The sequence below is a fragment of the Brassica oleracea genome, chromosome C7 (assembly GCF_000695525.1).
Source record: "Brassica oleracea var. oleracea cultivar TO1000 chromosome C7, BOL, whole genome shotgun sequence".
NCBI lineage: Eukaryota > Viridiplantae > Streptophyta > Magnoliopsida > Brassicales > Brassicaceae > Brassica > Brassica oleracea.
This window is the reverse complement of record NC_027754.1, coordinates 44,737,852-44,757,405: the sequence shown is the minus strand read 5'-3', so window position 1 is coordinate 44,757,405 and position 19,554 is coordinate 44,737,852. Positions and strand designations below refer to the sequence as shown.

At 35.0% G+C, this 19,554-nt stretch overlaps 5 protein-coding genes across 7 annotated transcripts; 2 read left to right on the top strand and 3 right to left on the bottom strand.

Annotated features, from left to right (window-relative positions):
• The first annotated feature begins 3,833 nt into the window (after positions 1 to 3,833).
• Positions 3,834 to 5,203, top strand: LOC106302254 (F-box/kelch-repeat protein At5g39560-like). The gene has a single exon (XM_013738793.1). It carries the CDS (start codon positions 3,891 to 3,893, stop codon positions 5,064 to 5,066), a length of 1,176 nt encoding a protein of 391 aa, XP_013594247.1. The 5' UTR covers positions 3,834 to 3,890; the 3' UTR covers positions 5,067 to 5,203.
• Positions 5,204 to 6,999: 1,796 nt separating this feature from the next.
• On the bottom strand, positions 7,000 to 8,751 carry LOC106302253 (ammonium transporter 1 member 4-like). The gene has a single exon (XM_013738792.1). The coding sequence runs from the start codon at positions 8,617 to 8,619 to the stop codon at positions 7,090 to 7,092; it is 1,530 nt and encodes a 509-aa protein (XP_013594246.1). The 5' UTR covers positions 8,620 to 8,751; the 3' UTR covers positions 7,000 to 7,089.
• A 1,074-nt stretch (positions 8,752 to 9,825) lies between these two features.
• Positions 9,826 to 10,883, bottom strand: LOC106303632 (photosystem II reaction center PSB28 protein, chloroplastic-like). Its single transcript, XM_013739923.1, has 2 exons — positions 10,656 to 10,883; positions 9,826 to 10,450 (listed from the first exon to the last, which is right to left on the bottom strand). The coding sequence occupies exons 1-2, from the start codon at positions 10,726 to 10,728 to the stop codon at positions 9,966 to 9,968; spliced, it is 558 nt and encodes a 185-aa protein (XP_013595377.1). The 5' UTR covers positions 10,729 to 10,883; the 3' UTR covers positions 9,826 to 9,965.
• A 691-nt stretch (positions 10,884 to 11,574) lies between these two features.
• On the bottom strand, positions 11,575 to 12,906 carry LOC106303734 (auxin-responsive protein IAA11-like). The gene is made up of 4 exons (XM_013740044.1): positions 12,461 to 12,906; positions 11,891 to 12,244; positions 11,739 to 11,800; positions 11,575 to 11,660 (listed from the first exon to the last, which is right to left on the bottom strand). The coding sequence occupies exons 1-4, from the start codon at positions 12,700 to 12,702 to the stop codon at positions 11,644 to 11,646; spliced, it is 675 nt and encodes a 224-aa protein (XP_013595498.1). The 5' UTR covers positions 12,703 to 12,906; the 3' UTR covers positions 11,575 to 11,643.
• Positions 12,907 to 15,894: 2,988 nt separating this feature from the next.
• On the top strand, positions 15,895 to 18,377 carry LOC106301588 (protein PHR1-LIKE 1-like). Of its 3 annotated transcripts, XM_013738034.1 has the most exons (7): positions 15,895 to 16,048; positions 16,496 to 16,582; positions 16,670 to 17,367; positions 17,441 to 17,560; positions 17,655 to 17,712; positions 17,796 to 17,865; positions 18,008 to 18,377. In XM_013738034.1, the coding sequence occupies exons 3-7, from the start codon at positions 16,677 to 16,679 to the stop codon at positions 18,236 to 18,238; spliced, it is 1,170 nt and encodes a 389-aa protein (XP_013593488.1). In that variant the 5' UTR covers positions 15,895 to 16,048; positions 16,496 to 16,582; positions 16,670 to 16,676; the 3' UTR covers positions 18,239 to 18,377. The 3 variants fall into 3 exon arrangements, with proteins under 3 accessions (XP_013593488.1, XP_013593490.1, XP_013593489.1); XM_013738036.1 differs by lacking the exon at positions 16,496 to 16,582; XM_013738035.1 differs by lacking the exon at positions 15,895 to 16,048 and having other exon boundaries at positions 16,487 to 16,582.
• Positions 18,378 to 19,554: the final 1,177 nt, after the last annotated feature.

Genomic DNA, 19,554 nt, shown 5'->3' with positions numbered 1-19,554 from the left:
GATCGATCGATGCGTTTTTGGACATATATCCATCGATCGATCCGTTTATAAAAAAACGTTCGAGATTTTGTTCATTCGATCTATTGGATATCCACATCGATCGATGGGATAATCTAATATCGATCACATTGTTATGCTTTGGTCCATCTTAGTGATCGATCGATCCATTTTGGGATCGATCGATCACTTTGTTACCGCAAACCCTGTTTCCTCGGAAAAGCCTCGGAATATTCCGAGGAAATTCAACAGAAAATATTTTTAAATTTAAAAACGTGGATATTTATATATATACTTCATAATGATTTCATAAAAAAGAGAGTTCACAAAAACAAATAAGCTTAATTTTTTAATTATCTTTAGAACATATTCTCAACAAACATACCCTATTATATTTTCTACTATATTTTTTAATATTGGAAAAGATAACTAAAATATTTTTATTCTAAATATAATTAAATATATGTAATATCTTTATTACGAATAGTTTAAACCCGATTTTTTCTAAATAGAACTGAAAACAGCTATAGTTAATTTGGATGAATAGTTGTAAGTTAATATACCCATAATATGATTAAGCGGACTAATCCAAATTTTCTACTTAAAATCAAAATCTAATTAAAATAGCAACATATTATTGTCTATAATAATATTCTATTGATTTTTATACATATAAAATATGAAACGACGACTACTATAAATAAGTTATTTTGTAAAATTTATATATGTGCTTGAACTTTCAAAAAATTATTGTTATTTCATTTTATATAACTCTTAATCAATTACACTTCAGTTTATTCATCAAAATAACATATATCATCAATTCATGCATAATTTTACAAAAAATATACAGTAGAACCTCTATAAATTAATAATGTTGGGAATTTGAAATTTTATTAATTTATCGAGATATTAATTTATAAAGGTTTCCTTATTTAGATTTTTTATTTTAAGATATATTTATTCTAAGATAAAAAAAATATTTGATTTTTGTGTATAGATATTACTTATTATTTTTTGAAATTGGACATTTATATTAATTTTATTATATTATTTGGTGTATATAATATATATTGCATAGAATTTAAATGCGGTTTAAGATATAATATTACTAAATCTCATCAAAAATATATTAAGTGTTAAGAAAATATAAAGATAATTCTATTGTGAATATAAAACAAACAACATAATGATAGGTTCTTACCTATAAAAATTTGTGTACATATAAATTATTAATTTATAATTTTAATGGGACCATGTCTTTACATATAATTCTCTAAAAAAATATTATCTTATTATTTTATCGATTTGTGTCAAATTTTAAACCGGCTCAAGTTGGGACTGGAGAAATTTATTAATTTATAGAAATTATTAATTTATCGAGTATTAATTTATAGAGGTTCTACTGTATTTGCTAATCTAAGATATTAAACCAAATTAATTAACACTAACAAAATTTAATCAAAAATCAAACCTATTTAGAACAAAAATGGTTTAGTTCGAAGAAATAGATGTAACCTAACATACTCAAATGATAAGAGAACCGACCAAATAATCTATACACAAAATCGTATATAAAACTAAAATAATATTTATAAATTAAATGATAAAATAAAATAATATTTTTAAATTTACATACCTAAAATCTTTTTTCATTCTTCTAGATTTTCTGCTTAAAACTAGAACACTACAAGAAAACAGCGACATACTGAGGGAAAAAATCGTCGGTATGTCGTCGGAATAACGTTATTCCGACGACATACCGACGATTTTTTCCCTCAGTATGTCGCTGTTTTCTTGTAGTGTTCTAGTTTTAAGCAGAAAATCTAGAAGAATGAAAAAAGATTTTAGGTATGTAAATTTAAAAATATTATTTTATTTTATCATTTAATTTATAAATATTATTTTAGTTTTATATACGATTTTGTGTATAGATTATTTGGTCGGTTCTCTTATCATTTGAGTATGTTAGGTTACATCTATTTCTTCGAACTAAACCATTTTTGTTCTAAATAGGTTTGATTTTTGATTAAATTTTGTTAGTGTTAATTAATTTGGTTTAATATCTTAGATTAGCAAATACAGTAGAACCTCTATAAATTAATACTCGATAAATTAATAATTTCTATAAATTAATAAATTTCTCCAGTCCCAACTTGAGCCGGTTTAAAATTTGACACAAATCGATAAAATAATAAGATAATATTTTTTTAGAGAATTATATGTAAAGACATGGTCCCATTAAAATTATAAATTAATAATTTATATGTACACAAATTTTTATAGGTAAGAACCTATCATTATGTTGTTTGTTTTATATTCACAATAGAATTATCTTTATATTTTCTTAACACTTAATATATTTTTGATGAGATTTAGTAATATTATATCTTAAACCGCATTTAAATTCTATGCAATATATATTATATACACCAAATAATATAATAAAATTAATATAAATGTCCAATTTCAAAAAATAATAAGTAATATCTATACACAAAAATCAAATATTTTTTTTATCTTAGAATAAATATATCTTAAAATAAAAAATCTAAATAAGGAAACCTTTATAAATTAATATCTCGATAAATTAATAAAATTTCAAATTCCCAACATTATTAATTTATAGAGGTTCTACTGTATATTTTTTGTAAAATTATGCATGAATTGATGATATATGTTATTTTGATGAATAAACTGAAGTGTAATTGATTAAGAGTTATATAAAATGAAATAACAATAATTTTTTGAAAGTTCAAGCACATATATAAATTTTACAAAATAACTTATTTATAGTAGTCGTCGTTTCATATTTTATATGTATAAAAATCAATAGAATATTATTATAGACAATAATATGTTGCTATTTTAATTAGATTTTGATTTTAAGTAGAAAATTTGGATTAGTCCGCTTAATCATATTATGGGTATATTAACTTACAACTATTCATCCAAATTAACTATAGCTGTTTTCAGTTCTATTTAGAAAAAATCGGGTTTAAACTATTCGTAATAAAGATATTACATATATTTAATTATATTTAGAATAAAAATATTTTAGTTATCTTTTCCAATATTAAAAAATATAGTAGAAAATATAATAGGGTATGTTTGTTGAGAATATGTTCTAAAGATAATTAAAAAATTAAGCTTATTTGTTTTTGTGAACTCTCTTTTTTATGAAATCATTATGAAGTATATATATAAATATCCACGTTTTTAAATTTAAAAATATTTTCTGTTTAATATATGTGACTAAAAAATTAAAAAAAGAAAAAAAGAAAAAAGAGATCGAAATTCTAAGGAAAAGTTAAACTTAAAAAACTGACTAAAAACTATATAAAAAGGAAAGGTGATCGAAATTCTAATAATGGAAATATATATAGTACTTTTAATTCATTAAATATATTTTTCAGTTAACCACCGTAAGAATTAACGTGATAGCGACGCGTAAGAAATGGATTTCCAAATAATAATATAGGATCTACTTTAGATTTTGTTATAAATTCATGAAAGTTTATTGGCCTTGATTTCAACTAAATATATATATATAATTAAAATCAATTAATTTTTAATAACATTAGATTTAATTTAATTTAATTTAATATTTGAAACTTTAATTAAATAACATCAGATTTAAGAATTGTTTTTGAGAATTAGGATTTAAGAATTAATAATGCATAATTTAAATTTGAAGTTCTATTGAATAACAACAGATTATGTAGTTGGATTTAATTTTTTTAAATAACACCTTGTATTTTTTTTGAAAAAAAAAACTAAACATATAAATAAACTTGACCTAAAGGTGTACTCTTTAACCTAAATTTTTAGTTTTTATCTCAGCAGCAAAAAAAAAAAATTGTAACTTATCTCATCAGCAATTTACGCCGAACATGAACCGCGATGATGAACAGCCGCAGGGAAACAAGAACACCAGCCCTCCACCGCAGCTGAATCTACAATCTCATTCGTTTTCTTCACTCCCAGATGAAATAGCTGATAACATTCTTGCTCGTGTCTCTAGATGCAACTACCCTAGTCTCTCTCTCGTCTCCAAGAGATTCCACTCTCTCCTCTCTTCTCCTGAACTGTACAAGACACGTTCTCACATCAGAACCACCGAACCATGTCTCTATGTCTGCCTAAAACATGACGAAGACCAACCTTCTAAATGGTTCACTCTTTGGATGAGACCTGTCGATGAAACCCTAACCAAAGACGACGATCATCTTCTTCCACATGATGACTATTCATTGTTTACGGTACCTTCTTCTTGTAATCCTTTTCTCGAACCATATTGCACTTCAGTAGCGGTTGGTTTGGAACTCTACGTAATCGGTGGAACTTACGAGGCTCCGTCTTCAGCTGTTCGTATTCTTGATTGTCGGACTCACACTTGGCGTGATGGCCCTAGTATGTTGGTGGCTCGGTGGTGTGTGGATGCGTTTTTACTCTACGAGAAAATATACGTGATGGGACGTTCGGGGATCAACGAGTCTCTGGCTTGGATAGAAGTGTTGGACATAAAGACTCAGACTTGGAGACACTTGCGGAGCCTTGGAGCCTACGAGTTTGACAGCGGTTGGTTTGAGATTAATGTGTTTGAAGGAAAGATTTACGCAATTGCTGAAAATAAGAGCTATGCTTATGACCCGCAAGAAAGTAGGTGGGAAGTTGTGGAGACCCACCGGCGAGGCTTCAAATTTATAAAGGATTGGTGTGTGATAGAGGATGTAATGTATTGTTTTACGCACTCCGGTTATTGCAAATGGTATGACTCCAAAACTAGAGACTGGATAGATGTCAAGGGTTCAGGTATGGAACTATTGCGCATGCATAGAACATGTGGCTTAGCATGGCGGCCTATGCTTCGAATACGCAACCTTGGTGGGAAACTTTTAGTTATGTGGGTCCCCGATTTTGAAAGAGACAACGAAAAAACTGAAAGGAGAATATGGTGCGCGAAAATCGCATTAGAGAAGCGTGGAAATGATGTTTGGGGTAAGATAGAATGGGCTAATTCTGTCCACGAGTGGTGTTGGTTCACGAGTTGTGTAGTCTCGATTTGATGGTTAGTAAAAAAATGGTATGCTTGAACTACTTTTGCAGTTATTATTGTTTTAGTAGTGGTTCTAGTCATAGTAGACCCTATAGTATACTGATGTAAACACCCAAAGTAATATAGAAAAAGCAACGAGAAAGCTTTTATAAACATAATATATGCCTATAATATTTGTTCGTTTACCATCTTCAATCCGTGTGTCTGATCTTTTCATCTATTACATTTTTTATTTTGATCAACTCATAATCCCCTAACTTGCTTCGAAACATCAGTACATCACACTTGCGCCTTGTTTAATTGTGTTCGACTATCTTGGTTGATAAGATGCAGTTCATGTAGGCTTGTGTGACGAATTTTCTTACAATCAACAACTCCTGTGACAATAGCAAGTCCAGTTTTGTATTAGAGTTTGATTGTTTGTGGTTTTTAAATCTATTTTTTCTTGGTTTTTCCTTACAAAACTGTCGTTAGTTTTTGTTTTCTTTGTTAAAATAGGTGCACATTCATAATTTAATATCTACAGAAATCACCAATTAAAAAACAGAGAAACTATTTAAAAAAACAAATATCTATTTCTCTAAAAAAAAAAGAAAATCATGGCTTTCATGAGGTTTCTTCAAAACTTTTCCTATGGATTTTCAGTTCTTCTTTAAAAAAATAAAATATTACTATATTATGAATGAGTATAAGAAAAATAAATAAAAATGATAAAATAAATTATATATATATATACAAATTTATGTTTAAACATAGAATTAAAAATTTAAGTGTATTTTTAAACATAGAATTATATTATTTTGTTTTTTATTTTTTTTTAATTTTTAAATAAGCTTATGTGTGTTTTGGTAATGATATTTTTATATTTTATTATTTCTAGAAAAATATTTTACTTTTATAATATTTTCGTTTTATTATTTTGAAAGCAAAAACTAAAAACCAAAATCTAAAATAACCAATCATGTTTTTCAAAAAAAAACTAAAATCTACAGAAAAATCAAAAACCAAAATCTAAATCTAAAATCCAAAAACCAAAAACTAAAATCCAAAAACCAAACAAACAATCATCACATTAGATTAATCGATCTCTGGCTTTTTTATATAACCAAACCTTCGTGAGTGTTCTTCATTGGAAATCATATATAGTGGCACTACCAGAAAACGTGTGAATCCCGACGGACAAAATCGTTGGGAATCCGTCAGGACTGGTCGTTCCGCATGGATTCCCAGAAAAAACTTTCGCAGAGAAATCATATATATTGGCACTACCAGAAAACGTGTGAATCCCGACGGACAAAATCGTTGGGAATCCGTCAGGACTGGTCGTTCCGCACGGATTCCCAGAAAAAACTTTCGCAGAGAAATCATATATATTGGCACTACCAGAAAACGTGTGAATCCCGACGGACAAAATCGTTGGGAATCCGTCAGGACTGGTCGTTCCGCACGGATTCCCAGAAAAAACTTTCGCAGGGAAATCCGTCAGGAATTACCCGACCGACAACGTTCTCAGTAACAGTTTACATGAACAATTGATTTCGATTCTTGTACAATTAATCAGTCACATGAACTTCCTTAAACTCACTCTCCATCTGATCCTTGGTGCATAACACTAGAATGAGAACAAGAATTTTAATAAAGAGGAAAAAGAATTGACAAAGTCATTCACCACTCTCGTTGCTCTCCTCTGGCAAGGCCGGTTCTGGAGGGGTGAAAAACAATTTAGTAAAAAAATTAATAAAATTTGTAAAACAGTTTGATAGTCCATATCTATGGATATTAACCTTTACTTAGCTGCTAAAGCCAATGTTTCACTTAATTATTTTACATTCTTCAAAATCTATGATGTGTAACTTTTAGCTAGTTGGGATTAGATTACTCCACATACTAAGTTTGAAGAATTTGTTTAATCTTAAAAAAAATGAAAAAGGTTGAAGGCTACTATTAATATATTTATTTCCATGCAAAAATATATACACAGACCAAAAGAAGAACGAAAAAACACAAAAGCTACTATTAAAATAACAAAGACATCAAAGAACACCTACATGTCCATGGACATGATCATCTTCACCACCCACACCTCTAACCATAATCCCATTCTTAATCTCTTCTTCTGTATACATATAAGCCAACCCACCATGACTCGTCGGATCCATCCCGGCGACCTCATCCTCCGACGGTATCCTCAACAGTTCCATCTTATGCAACACAAAAAACAAAGTCCCCATCGTCACACTAACCCAACCCACGATCACCACAATCTGCACTACGTGCGCCGCAAGCAACCTCCCTCCTCCTCCCATAAACAGCCCAAACGGTCTGTTCGGATCGCCTCCGTAGATCTCCGACACATACGTTTTATCCGCGAACAAACCAGTGAAAATGATCCCCCAAGCGCCGCAACCGCCGTGAAGCTGAGCCGCTTCTAAAGGATCATCGAATCTAAGCTTATCAGCTAGCTTGTTGAAGCCCATTAGCACCCAGGCCGCTATAAACCCGCAGATAACCGCGGCCCACGGTTCAACAACCGAGCAGCCGCTGGTTATCGCGGCAAACCCGCCTAGCAAACCGTTACATACATCCGTAACATTCCAGTAACCATCAATCAATCTCTTCCCGAACAGAGTCGTTAGCGCCGCAGTACATCCAGCTAACGTCGTCGTAACAGCTGTTCTTCCGACAGCACTCCACTGTCCGTAGAATGAGCTCCCGGGAGAGGTCCCGTACGATTTGAAAATAATCGCGAACGAACCGGGGTTAAACCCGTACCAACCGAACCATAGTAAAAACGTACCGAGCACAACCAAAGTCGCGCTGTGACCACGCAACGTAAGCGGTTTACTCCGTTGCTCAAACCGGCCGATTCTCGGTCCTTCGATTAACGCTCCCCATAAACCGGCGATTCCTCCAACCATATGAACGACGCCGGATCCGGCGAAATCAATCACACCGGAGTGAAACAGAAGGTTATCAGATCTAGCTGGAGACGCCCAACCGTCGCTTGACCAGAACCAATGAGACACAATCGGGTAAACCAATCCGGTTAAGAAAGACGAATAAATCAAATACGCAACGAACTGCGTCCTCTCTGCGATGGATCCGCTCGTGATCCCCGCGGCGGCGATGGCGAACGTCCACTGGTAAAGAAAGAAAGGATAATCGAACGTAAGTTTAGGGAAATCACTCATCCCGAAGAAGTGTTTTCCGATGAATCCGTTCGACGGAGCTCCGTACGCGAAGGCGAAGCCGAAGAGGTAGTAGAAGAGGCCTCCGGCGGCGGCGTCGATGACGTTCGTGAGCATTATGTTCATCGTGTTTTTGGCGCGGACGGATCCGGCGCAGAGCATGGCGAAGCCGAGCTGCATCGAGAAGACTAGGTACGCTGAGAAGAGGAGGTACGTGTTGTCGATCGCGTAGCCCGCGTCGGTGAATTTCCCGGAGACGGTTTCGAATCTGGAGCAGATGAATTCAGCGGCGGCGGCTGCGGCGGTGGCGTTGGCTCCGCCGGAGAGTAGAGGGATGAGATCGGAGGCGTTGCAAGAGATGGTCGACGACGCCATTTTGATTTGAAAGTTTCTAAATGAAGATTGTTTGTTTGTTTGTTTGAGAGAGAGAGAGATGAGTGTTTTATAGAAAGGGAAGGTAGAGAGAGATTCACGAGATTCTGTTAAGGAGGAAAGTGAACCTTTCAGATTCCATCTTTCTTTTTAAAAAAATAATTAAAAGATTCATTCATGCAACGGCTTTTTCCACCATTACTGTTACTTTTGACTTTTCTTTGCTCTCGCCATGATTATTGGAGTACCGTCCAATTAACGACAGTCCTTTTTATGTGGACTGTATGTAGTTTTCTATTTCTAAATATCTTGACCAGTTTTATTTTTAATTTTTCTGCAGAGAAAAAATATTTACTATAAATAATATATGAATTGTAAAATTCCCTTTTTTTGATACATTTAAGCCATATATATTTCTTAAAAAAACGGGTATGAATTTAAAGAAAAAACAAAAGAGATTGATACCAAAATTAGTGAAAAAGTAGAGACTGATATCAAAATATTCCTGGAGACTTAACATCCTAACTAACCAATACTGTACAGACTTATTAAGTCAGGAAATTTAATGTTTCAACCATTCAAAGGTTTCAAAATTGAATTGAAATGTCGTAGAATTGACTTGACCAGACAAGGGACAACCGGATGCAGGGGCGGACCCACTTGAAGAGGAGTGGAGTCACCTGACACCACAGAAAACATGTTAAAAATATGTTTTACATAGAAAAACAGTAAAAAATTGGTAGCAGAGTTGGGTTAAGTAAGGTCCTTGACACCACATAGATAGTTTAATTATTTTTTGACCCAGTCAATTTCACTCTTGGGTCCACCACTGACCGGATGGGTTGGGATACTATTGCCCATGAGCCAGTCTTTCAATCTTGGACAATTAATACTTAATCGGTGCTTCTTCCTGATTGTTGTGGCTGCTGCTGCTTTGCTGGATTATTAGGAGTCTCGGACAGAACTCCACTCGTCAGAGCGTTACTAGTATGCATATTACGCCCAAAATTTAGTGTACACTTTGCTGTAAGATGCTAGCACGGTTGAGACATAACCGGTTATACTGCGAGCAGCAAAGTCACTGTATTCCACTTAGTCTTGGAGTTCATGTGAATGTATTGGAAGGGACTACTTAGGGGGTTTGGGTTACCATACAAGAGCCTCTTTTTTTTTTTTTTTTTTAATTATAGAATAACTGAGGAGCACGAGGTATAAACCATTTTAGTGAAAGTAGCATTGAAAAATTGAAACTCAAGTAAAGATCAAAACTAAGAGAAAAAAATATCATAAACCAAGAGAGTTTAAAAAAAGTAACATACACATTTTGCTCATAGAAAAGTCCCCCAACCTCATTGCTTCTTAATGAACTGTAAGCCGTTCTGGTCAGAGTACCGCTCCATAAACCTCATGAACCTGTCCCATTCCTTCGGCGTCCGCATCACGTGCTTTGCCACAATCCCTTCCGGTTTCCCGTTCACGAATCTCGCGTTCACATCCGTCGACTGTATCACACCTTCCTCATCAATCATGTACAAACCCGTTATCTCACCAACCTCACCGCTCGAGTCAAAAACTGATGGTTGGTCGAAGGAGAAGAGTGCCATTCCGTTAGACCCGTCCCTAGACCGAGTCAGCTTGACGTCAGGGATAGTCAGCTCATCCGTCCCTTGGATGAACTGGAGCGTAGGTTTGACCATCATCGTGATTGGGACGAGACTCCTCGGTCTTATAAGAGTTGTTGGAGTTGGTGGATGGAGTCTCGGGAGGGAAATGGGAGAGCCAGTGAAGGAGGAGGGCGCGATGGGATGAACAGAGCATGAAGACATGACAATGCCTGCAAAAGAAACCGATCAAACCTCTGGTTCTTAATCACATACTCTGAGTTAATTACTACTAATCACCAATTATACAGAACACACTTAAACTGTTAAGCATGATCTTATTACAGGAAGACATTACAAAAACCCTTGTTTACCTTTTCAACATGTTCTACTAATATCATCATCGAAAGAAAGGAGAAGGAAGTCATGAAACAGTACCTGTGGTGCGTGAAACATATCGAGGAGACTGAGTGACGGAAGTTAAAGACCGTATCGAACGAACACAAGCCATTTCTCGTGCTTAATTGATGTGCGCGAGGAAACTAGCGACAGAAGAGTAGAGGAAGGAGATGAAGCGAAGGTCTCTCTTCTTGGTGTGGTGTCGGGAGAATCTTGACGTGTCACGACCAAAGCCGTTCCCTCATTGGATACCGTCATCATCTCATATATGGGCTTTTAACTTAAGGCCCAACATTTATCTACTTCGTCACATAATAAGCCCATTTAGAGTTTTTGTGAGAGAGACTCTTGCTGTCTCGGAAGTTTTGAATCAGACTATCAGAGTGATCCGATCCCATGGAACACAAATGGCAGCGGCACATGCGTCCAGACACAGAAAAAGCTGCTGTGATGCCATAACGAATCCCATAACCATGTGAGAAAACCGTTAGCATATTTGTTAATACTATTAGTTATTATGTTTGCCATTGTCTATTGAAATTAAAAATGTTTAACTTGGCATTAAAAAAACTCCAAAACACCCATTTTGCAAAGAGTTTTTGTAATGACGAAAACACTAGCCGAAGCAGCTTGGCCGAGAAACACTTAGCATTTTCACCTGTAAATGGCCTTCTTTAGAGGTGATGATTGGTTCAATTCATGTTATGTATGTAGAAGAGAGAGAGAGATCTTTGGTCCTTTTGATTTGATTATTTTCTTCAATGTTGAATAACTTTTCTCTTCACACAGATCTTATAAACTTGTGCATTGCTCTGAAACGCTTTGTGAGTTTTGTAACTTTTGTTATACCTTGTCAAGTGTGTGATTTACAAACAGAAAATATAACTAACTAAAAAAATGGCAGAGCCAAAAACTGTAAAGGCAAGAAGAAGAAGAAGAAGATTCTTTGTCTTCTCTTTGATCTTGTGATATGTCTTATTATATTGTTTCAAACGTTGAAGGATTCTTGTAGAGTGTATTATATGCTTCATAAGATCATTTGAGCTGTAAAACAAGGATTAAACAAACACGGTCACAACGGCATATAATAAAAGATCTTAATACGGAATCTAGTAAATGTACCTGTACCAGTAGCTTCTGATGTTTTCATAATCCGGAGCCTTTTGACAGAACCAATAAACATCCTGGACACAAGTAAAACTCAGTTCATGATTCACTATGTGAAGCTAAAACTGGACTCAACATAAGAAAGTGTATATATAATAACAACATACCCCCAGGGAACATCACCAACAAGCATCCAATCTCCTTCCTTGTCTTCATACGTTAGTACTAATCCAGAAGACCCATCTGGTAGTATCTTCAGCCTTGTTTCCAAGTTACCATCTGTTTTGGGTTTCAGAAACATATCTTCAAGAGTGTTGGACAGCGATTCATAGCATCTATGAGCGTTCAGATCGATTTTCCTTCCAATGGGAATACCATCCATAGTCACCTTCACAAACATTCTCATCTTTGTTGTTCCATCAGTTCTGTTTTTGATCGGATCTTCCATGGCTAATGTCTTGGCTTGGTTAACCATGCTGTTCATTCTATAACTCCTTATCGGTGGCCACCCCACAACTTGCCTGCAAATTTACAAAGTTTTCAAATAGCTCAAAGACAGTAAAGACAAAAGGATTTGATATAACACTGTGATCAAATAAAGGTCGTGTTTTTTTTTTCAGACAACAGTGATCAAAGGAACATTATGTCTGATCAAATCACATAAAAAGCAAAAAAGACACAACCTTTTTTATGGGTTCTATGACCATGATCATATAAGGAAAGGAGGAGAATCTCACCCACTAGTTGCGGCCATGGAATCAGCTGTTCTCTTGATCCCAGCAGTGACGCTAGCTCTGCTACTCAAGGACGAAGAAGAAGAATCATCAGCGTAAGAAACCCTACGTTCTCGACCTAGGCTCAACGTGAGACCAAGCTCGAGCTCGTTCTCAGCCGGAGAAGAAGAATCCTCGCAAGAGACGAGGACGTTTTCGTTGTTTGACAAGGTCGAAGCCGACCCACTAGCCGAACCGCCTTCCATTTGAAAAATCTCCAAACCACAGAAGAGTGAGAATTGGGAGAGAGTGATTGAAGATTTGATTGTAAGGGAAGGTGAGAGATGGGTTGAATTTGAAGCAAAGTTTGAGACTTTAATGAGTAAGGCAAAAAAACAGTGAATGAAAATTAGGAAAAGAGGAAACAGAGGATGAACAAGAACAAGACACGACGGGTGGGATTTGTCTCTTTTTTCTTTTTACTTCCCTAACTTTAGTCCTTCTTTTTCGCCTTAAATATCAATTCTTATCCATGTTCTAAAAATCGGCCGACGGTAGACGTCACTTTTCCGTCCCGATTAATGCCAAATCGGTTTAAAAAATAGGATATCCGATTTTTTCCATCTAGACAGCCTAAATGACCGCCTAGCCGCTTAGGCGGCCGCCTAATCTATTTTATTATTATTATTATTATTACTATTATTATTATTATTATTATTATTTTAATTTTTTTACTTTTTTAATAATAGTTTTATTTGTTTATTTGATCTAAAATTTTATAAATATCATTTATATTCATAATTTTGATGAAAATTACACTATATTAAGTTTATATATTCTATTTGTGTGTTTTATACAATCTTAAACATGAAAATGTATTAATGTTATACACAATTAAAGATTAACATCTTTTATAACATAGTAAATCATCTAAAAATTCCGCCCCGCATAATTTCTGATTAATCTCCGATTTTTTCTTTATGCGCTAGGCCCAACCCGACCGTCCGACTAGCGCCTAGCGCGTTCCCGAACATGGATTTTTATACATAATAAATGTTACCTAAAAAGGAAAAATTTATTCACTTTTATTCCGTGAATATATTTACTTGTATCTACTTTTTTCTGATCAAATTTACTAGTATCTACTTTTTCTCACAAAAAATAATATAATTTGATGGTTGTAGGCTACAACTACATTATCATTTTATGTCCTTCAAATAATGTAACTCCATTACTTTCGACAAAATACTAATTACTTTAAATGAAATAGTACTCATTTCACTAGTTTAACAGAAATAAACAAATATTTTACTGCAATTTTGATTTAAAAGCGAATTTGATGAATTTATGAGTATTCTATTTTTCTGATATTTCATTCATATTTATTCTATGTTAACATAATAAATTTAACAGAATATGATGAATCATCCATATAGATGGTAATGTTCAGATGTTTTTGGTTGGTATTGACTCCAAAATCTGATATAGATAGGATTGATTTAAAATCAAAGATGATATCAAAACGGTTGCATCCGTGGGATTAATAAAAGCAAATTAAAAATAGGGTGGAAAATAAATGAATAAATAAATAAAAGTTCCAAAGTATTTGTGCATACATATCCTCAGACTCGAGAACTTCAAGAGAAAGTGGGGGCTCACATGTCAACTTCGTGGGATTCAATCGGACGGCTAGAAAAAGGAAACTTAGAAGGCTACATGGGACCCACGTAAACAGAGGGGGAGGACCTCGTGCCCACGTCCTCGAACGATGGCTATTGGTTCCGGTTTAAAGCTAGATATCATCGCTATTCAGAAATTATTAATTAATGTAATCAACTGGCTATCTGATCTATAATCACGTAATTAAAATTGAGTTTTAATTAAAGAGAGAGTTTAGCTGTCCATTTTTAGTGGTGTCCGAATAAAAACCCTGTCGTCTGTAGGGAAGACATAACCGACCGTTGCTTCTTTACTTTCCAAATAAAACCGTTCAACCAATTAAATAGAGAGTTGAAAATTTTGAAAGTGTTAGTTGTCCATCTAGGTCCCACGCTCTGAATGGGATTCCCTGCGGTGTGCACCATCGTAATTTTAAAGTATCAGATTCTTTCTTTTCTAGCCTTACAAAAACAAAGACAAGTGGCAACATAGGAGTAAACCAGGAGGAAGGGAAAGGGTTGGGGACTTTGGTAGCTCTAGCTCGTGCATGAGCAAGTCCTCCGGACCGGGTGCGGAACGGTGACATCGATGGCAATAGAAAAGCTTCCATTTTCAGACAAGGGAAGTGATTATCTGAAACTAGGGTTTAAAGGAATGCTAAAGGAAACTCATACAGTACAGGTGGAGATTTGTAAAGTATTAATTTTAGCCATTTAGGTAGATGGACTAAGCAATGAGCATTACCAACTTGACTAATATTTAGGAAATCATTTGAAAAATTAGTTGCATCTGTATAATTTTTTTATTGTAGTCTTATTGATAAAAAGACAATAAAGTTAAATGTGACCTTGTAATATGTACTCCTTCTGTTTTAAAAAGATAGTAGATGTTTTAGAAAAAAAAATCGTTTCACAAAGATAGATATTTTGTGTTTTCTATGAAAAAATTGTAAATTTTTTAAAAAATTGATTTTATTGAATTACTATTGGTTAAAAGATATTGAAAATTGAAAATTGAAAATTGCAGAAAACAATATATTTATTATAGTGATTTAATGTATTTTCTTAATATGTGTGAAACGCTAGAAAATCTATCTTTATGAAAAAGATGGAGTAAATCATTTGTAACCAAGAGGTTCCCGACCTTTTTTTTGTAACTTGATTTTTGTTATGAAAATTTAATATTTGAATAAATATATATAAATTCCTCTGTTTCCGTCATAATCAAAGATCCAGATTTGGGTATTTAAGAAAGCTATATATTAATTTTAAAGAGTTTTAGAGCAAGTGGAATTTTAACTTTGTTTGTCATAGGGGCAAGTGGCTTAGACCCTCCAGATCCAGTATTATTATCACATCTTTTTGTAAATCCACTATAGTTTTCCATAGTGTTAGTGAAGCATTACCATCTGAATTCAAATCCGAGTACTGTGTATATTTTGTAAAAGGGGATTGAGCTTAAACAAAAAAGCCAGAGCTTAATTTTGAATATTTTAAATGGGATGGAGCCAAACTCATGATTAACATCTCTATTATTATCATTGGACAATGAAATATCAAATTATTTTAGCGAAAATATCAATAGAAAACCACTTCGGGCCTTAGCGGCCTTATAAGGAGTGAAAGAAAAAAAACAAACGATAAAGGCCAAAGCCTATTAAATAATTAAAATTGTCCAGTAAACAGCGTCCACGTGCGGCTTTTAATATGTCCGAAAAAGCAAGTAACACACGCGCTGTTTCAAAGCGCGTAAGTGAACGACGGCTGATCCCCATATGCTTTAAGAGACATTCACCAAAAACACCTCCTTGGACGATGAAAGTACAAAAACATCACCGTCAACATTCTCTCGAGGACAACAGACAACAAGACGATTTCTCCTATTATTTTCCTCAAGATGGCAATTTATAAATGATTCTATTCGTTCATCTCCTATTCCACCATGAATTGTTAGGTGAGAATTTTCGATTCTATTTTCGCGTTTGTTAATCAAAATTGATATCTTTCGAGCATAATTGTAGATATCTCTGCTTTTTCGAGAAACTTCGTTCACGATTGGTTGATTCGGATTCGATTTGTGTTTATTTAAGTGTTTGTTTTAGTTTCCAGCGAGTTTGATGTTTGGTTGGACAATGTGTGTTTGCTTTTGTCGATGATTCTCGATGCTTGTGTTATTTTATTACAATTAGATTTGTTTAAGTTTTATTAGCGTCTTCTTATAATACTTTTTATATCGATTCCTTCTCTACTGAATTTTCTCGCTACATTTCGTTTAAAAGACTGCAAATTTTTACTTGTACAATCAAACAGTAACCTCGAACTCATGCTGATTGTTGTCTTGTGTCTTGTCTGACCGCATCTGTGTTCACTGAGGTTTTTGAGTTTGGTTTCGTGTATTCAGATGCGAGATTTGATGATTCGGTTTGGGGTGCACCCATTAGAATCTTCAAGAACTGACAAGTCTTCTTCGTTTACAGTTATTACCAAGGTTCTTGAGTCTTTCCAAAAAAAAATGATGTTCTTACAGATTCTTACAACTTGAGATTAATTCATTTATGATTTTTGTTTTTGGCAGGACAACAATGGAGGCTCGTCCGGTTCAGAGATCAGGTTCTATGGTGCTCAGTAACCTCACTCGCACTACTACTTCAATACCTTCTAACCCTTCAACCGGAGAAGAATCCTTCATGAGATCAGACAACACTCAGTTTATCTCTAAGCCATTAGGACAACAAACCTACCATTTGCTTTCTTCCAGTAACAACGGAGCGGTTGGGCATATATGCTCTTCAACATCCTCTGGCTTCTCAACCAATCTCCATTACTCATCTATGGTGTCTCACGAGAAACACGGAAGCAGCAGTAACGATACTTCTTGGTGCCATGATTCACTTCATGGAGGAAGGTTTCTTGATTTACCTGAGGCCAACCATGTTGACGACGGTGGCATTGGTTCTGCGTTTGATGACATTCAAAAACGAAACGATTGGCATGAATGGGCTGACCACTTGATCACCGATGAAGATCCTTTACTATCTACTAGCTGGAATGATCTCTTGCTTAACACCAGTTCCCATTCAGATTCAAAGGTGCAAATTCCACCGCAAGCTCATCAGACTGTTCAGCAGCAGCCTTCTCCTTCTGTGGAGTTGCGACCTGTCGGCACAACATCTTCAAGCAGTAACAACGGAACGGGCAAGGCACGTATGCGTTGGACGCCAGAGCTTCACGAGGCTTTTGTTGAGGCTATCAACAGTCTTGGTGGCAGTGAAAGTGAGCATTTATTTCATCTTTGCCTTTCCATAAACTTTGTGTGTTAAACTCTTTTTTTTTTTTGTTTAAACAGGAGCTACTCCTAAAGGCGTGCTGAAGATTATGAAAGTTGAAGGCTTAACTATATATCATGTCAAAAGCCATTTGCAGAAGTATAGGACAGCTAGATATAGGCCAGAACCATCAGAAAATGGTAGATACCCAACTCTTTCTTAATCTTTATTTCCTTTATGATTTTTTTTTCTGAAAATTCAAATTTAAAGATCATTTTATTTTGAGTGCTACAGGTTCTTCAGAGAAGAAGTTGACACCGCTTGAACAGATAACATCTCTTGACTTGAAAGGGTAACGTTCCAAGTGGTCCAACAATTTTTAACAGATTCTCACCTTGTTTGATGTCTTAAAATCTTTTATTTTTGGTATTACAGTGGGATAGGTATTACAGAGGCTCTGAGACTTCAGATGGAAGTGCAGAAGCAACTCCATGAGCAGCTCGAGGTATATCTTGTCTTATATTCTATAATACATTGCTTCTAGCTTCCTTTTTTTTTTTATGTCTGCAAACAGTGCAAAGGTTGAAATGTGATTCTAGGAAGTGTGAGTTTGGATGAGAATGTTTTGTCTTTTTCTGCTCTTGCAGATTCAAAGAAACTTGCAACTCCGGATAGAAGAACAAGGAAAGTACCTGCAAATGATGTTCGAGAAACAAAACTCGGGTCTCGAAAAAGGGACAGCTTCAAAATCAGATACCTCAGCCAAATCTGAACAGGAAGACAAGAAAACAGATGCTTCAAAGGAGCTCGCATCAGAGGAAACAAGGAATAGCCAAGAGCCTGAATCTTCTCAGGCAAAGCGTACCAAAACCCGATAATTGAAAGTAATGGGAGTATGATGGAGAGCTTTGAGTTAGATGAGATAGGGAAGGTGGATGCAAAACATGATGAACTTGCCGATGATGTTAAGGATCTGAGAGAGAGTATGATGGATCGTATTTGAGTTTCAAGAAACAAGACTTGAAAAGGTGGAAGAAGAAGCTATGTGAATTAAGATGAATGAAGAGATGATTGAAAGCTATGATAGGATATGGTTCTTTGGAAAGGGGTTTAGCAACTGAGATGATCATGTTTTCTTATGTTTTTAAACTTATGTAAGACTCTTATCTTACGATTTGAGTGTCAGACATTATGATGTTCTTTGTGTTTCAGTATCCGAGATTATCTAATTAAGTTCTTTATGCTTGGTCATGCTTGCGTTTAAAACATGAGAAAACACCATAACAAAAGATACCAAGTACATAGTTGAAATCTTTATGTTGTCTACATTGAGACATGTCTTTATCTTGTAACATTGTATTGATACAAAAGAATAATGAAATTTGGAATATAAATGATTTTCTTAAAAAAAGGTTTCTATACGGGTTCACAAGGTCCACGTCTCGGTTTTTTTTATATAACATAGCATCTAGGTTTCTTTTCATACTTTTTGTTTCATTTGAATCAAGTATTTGCCTTGTAAATGCCTCTAAGTAAATGGAACACCGATAAAATGAAAGAAAAAAATTGTTAAAAAAAAACACCTATAAAATACAGGTTCGTAAATTTTGTTATAACTACTGGACGTGTCCCCTGAGAGAGATTTTTTTTTTTTCCACCAAGATTTTATTTGAAAAAAGAGCCAAGCCCATAATCTTACAATAGCCCAAGTTATGACCGGGCCAACTTAAAAAACATAACAGGCATAAGCCTAAAAGGGGAGCCCTAGGCCCAATAGAAAGTGATGTCGGTCTTCTTTCTTTGCGAACCGCAACATCACCTCCGCCTCGCTCAACCCCGGAGAACCACCCACCGATTCACCGAAAACCACACCGGAGCTCTTCCACTCCATACCAACTTAACCACGACCGCCAAACTCTCGCATGCTTCTAAATCGGAAAGAATCAATCGAAACTTCGAGATCTCATCCACCATCGATCCACACAGACATCAAGGAGAAGGCTTCACACAAACATCACCCCTTTCATCAGAGAGCTTCACTCGTCCTCCGACGAGGTCTCATCCACCGCGACCACACCGAGAACACTTAAATAAACCATAACAAGACAGTCTAAAAAAAACTAAATCCTAGAGCGAAACCAAGGAAACCAGAGTCGGCGACGCAAGGCACATGACGCCTTCACCCCCCCCCCCC

What these genes read in the sequence shown, in the direction of transcription:
- LOC106302254 (XM_013738793.1), top strand. Translation starts at nt 3,891, where the DNA reads ATGAACCGCGATGATGAACAGCCGCAGGGAAACAAGAACACCAGCCCT.
- LOC106302253 (XM_013738792.1), bottom strand. Translation starts at nt 8,619, where the DNA reads ATGGCGTCGTCGACCATCTCTTGCAACGCCTCCGATCTCATCCCTCTA.
- LOC106303632 (XM_013739923.1), bottom strand. Translation starts at nt 10,728, where the DNA reads ATGGCTTGTGTTCGTTCGATACGGTCTTTAACTTCCGTCACTCAGTCT. An exon ending in ATATGTTTCACGCACCACAG is followed by an intron (nt 10,451 to 10,655) that starts GTACTGTTTCAT and finishes TTTCTTTTGCAG; the next exon opens with GCATTGTCATGTCTTCATGC.
- LOC106303734 (XM_013740044.1), bottom strand. Translation starts at nt 12,702, where the DNA reads ATGGAAGGCGGTTCGGCTAGTGGGTCGGCTTCGACCTTGTCAAACAAC. An exon ending in TCCATGGCCGCAACTAGTGG is followed by an intron (nt 12,245 to 12,460) that starts GTGAGATTCTCC and finishes GTAAATTTGCAG; the next exon opens with GCAAGTTGTGGGGTGGCCAC. An exon ending in GTTGGTGATGTTCCCTGGGG is followed by an intron (nt 11,801 to 11,890) that starts GTATGTTGTTAT and finishes ACTTGTGTCCAG; the next exon opens with GATGTTTATTGGTTCTGTCA.
- LOC106301588 (XM_013738036.1), top strand. Translation starts at nt 16,677, where the DNA reads ATGGAGGCTCGTCCGGTTCAGAGATCAGGTTCTATGGTGCTCAGTAAC. An exon ending in ACATCTCTTGACTTGAAAGG is followed by an intron (nt 17,713 to 17,795) that starts GTAACGTTCCAA and finishes TTGGTATTACAG; the next exon opens with TGGGATAGGTATTACAGAGG. An exon ending in AACTCCATGAGCAGCTCGAG is followed by an intron (nt 17,866 to 18,007) that starts GTATATCTTGTC and finishes CTGCTCTTGCAG; the next exon opens with ATTCAAAGAAACTTGCAACT.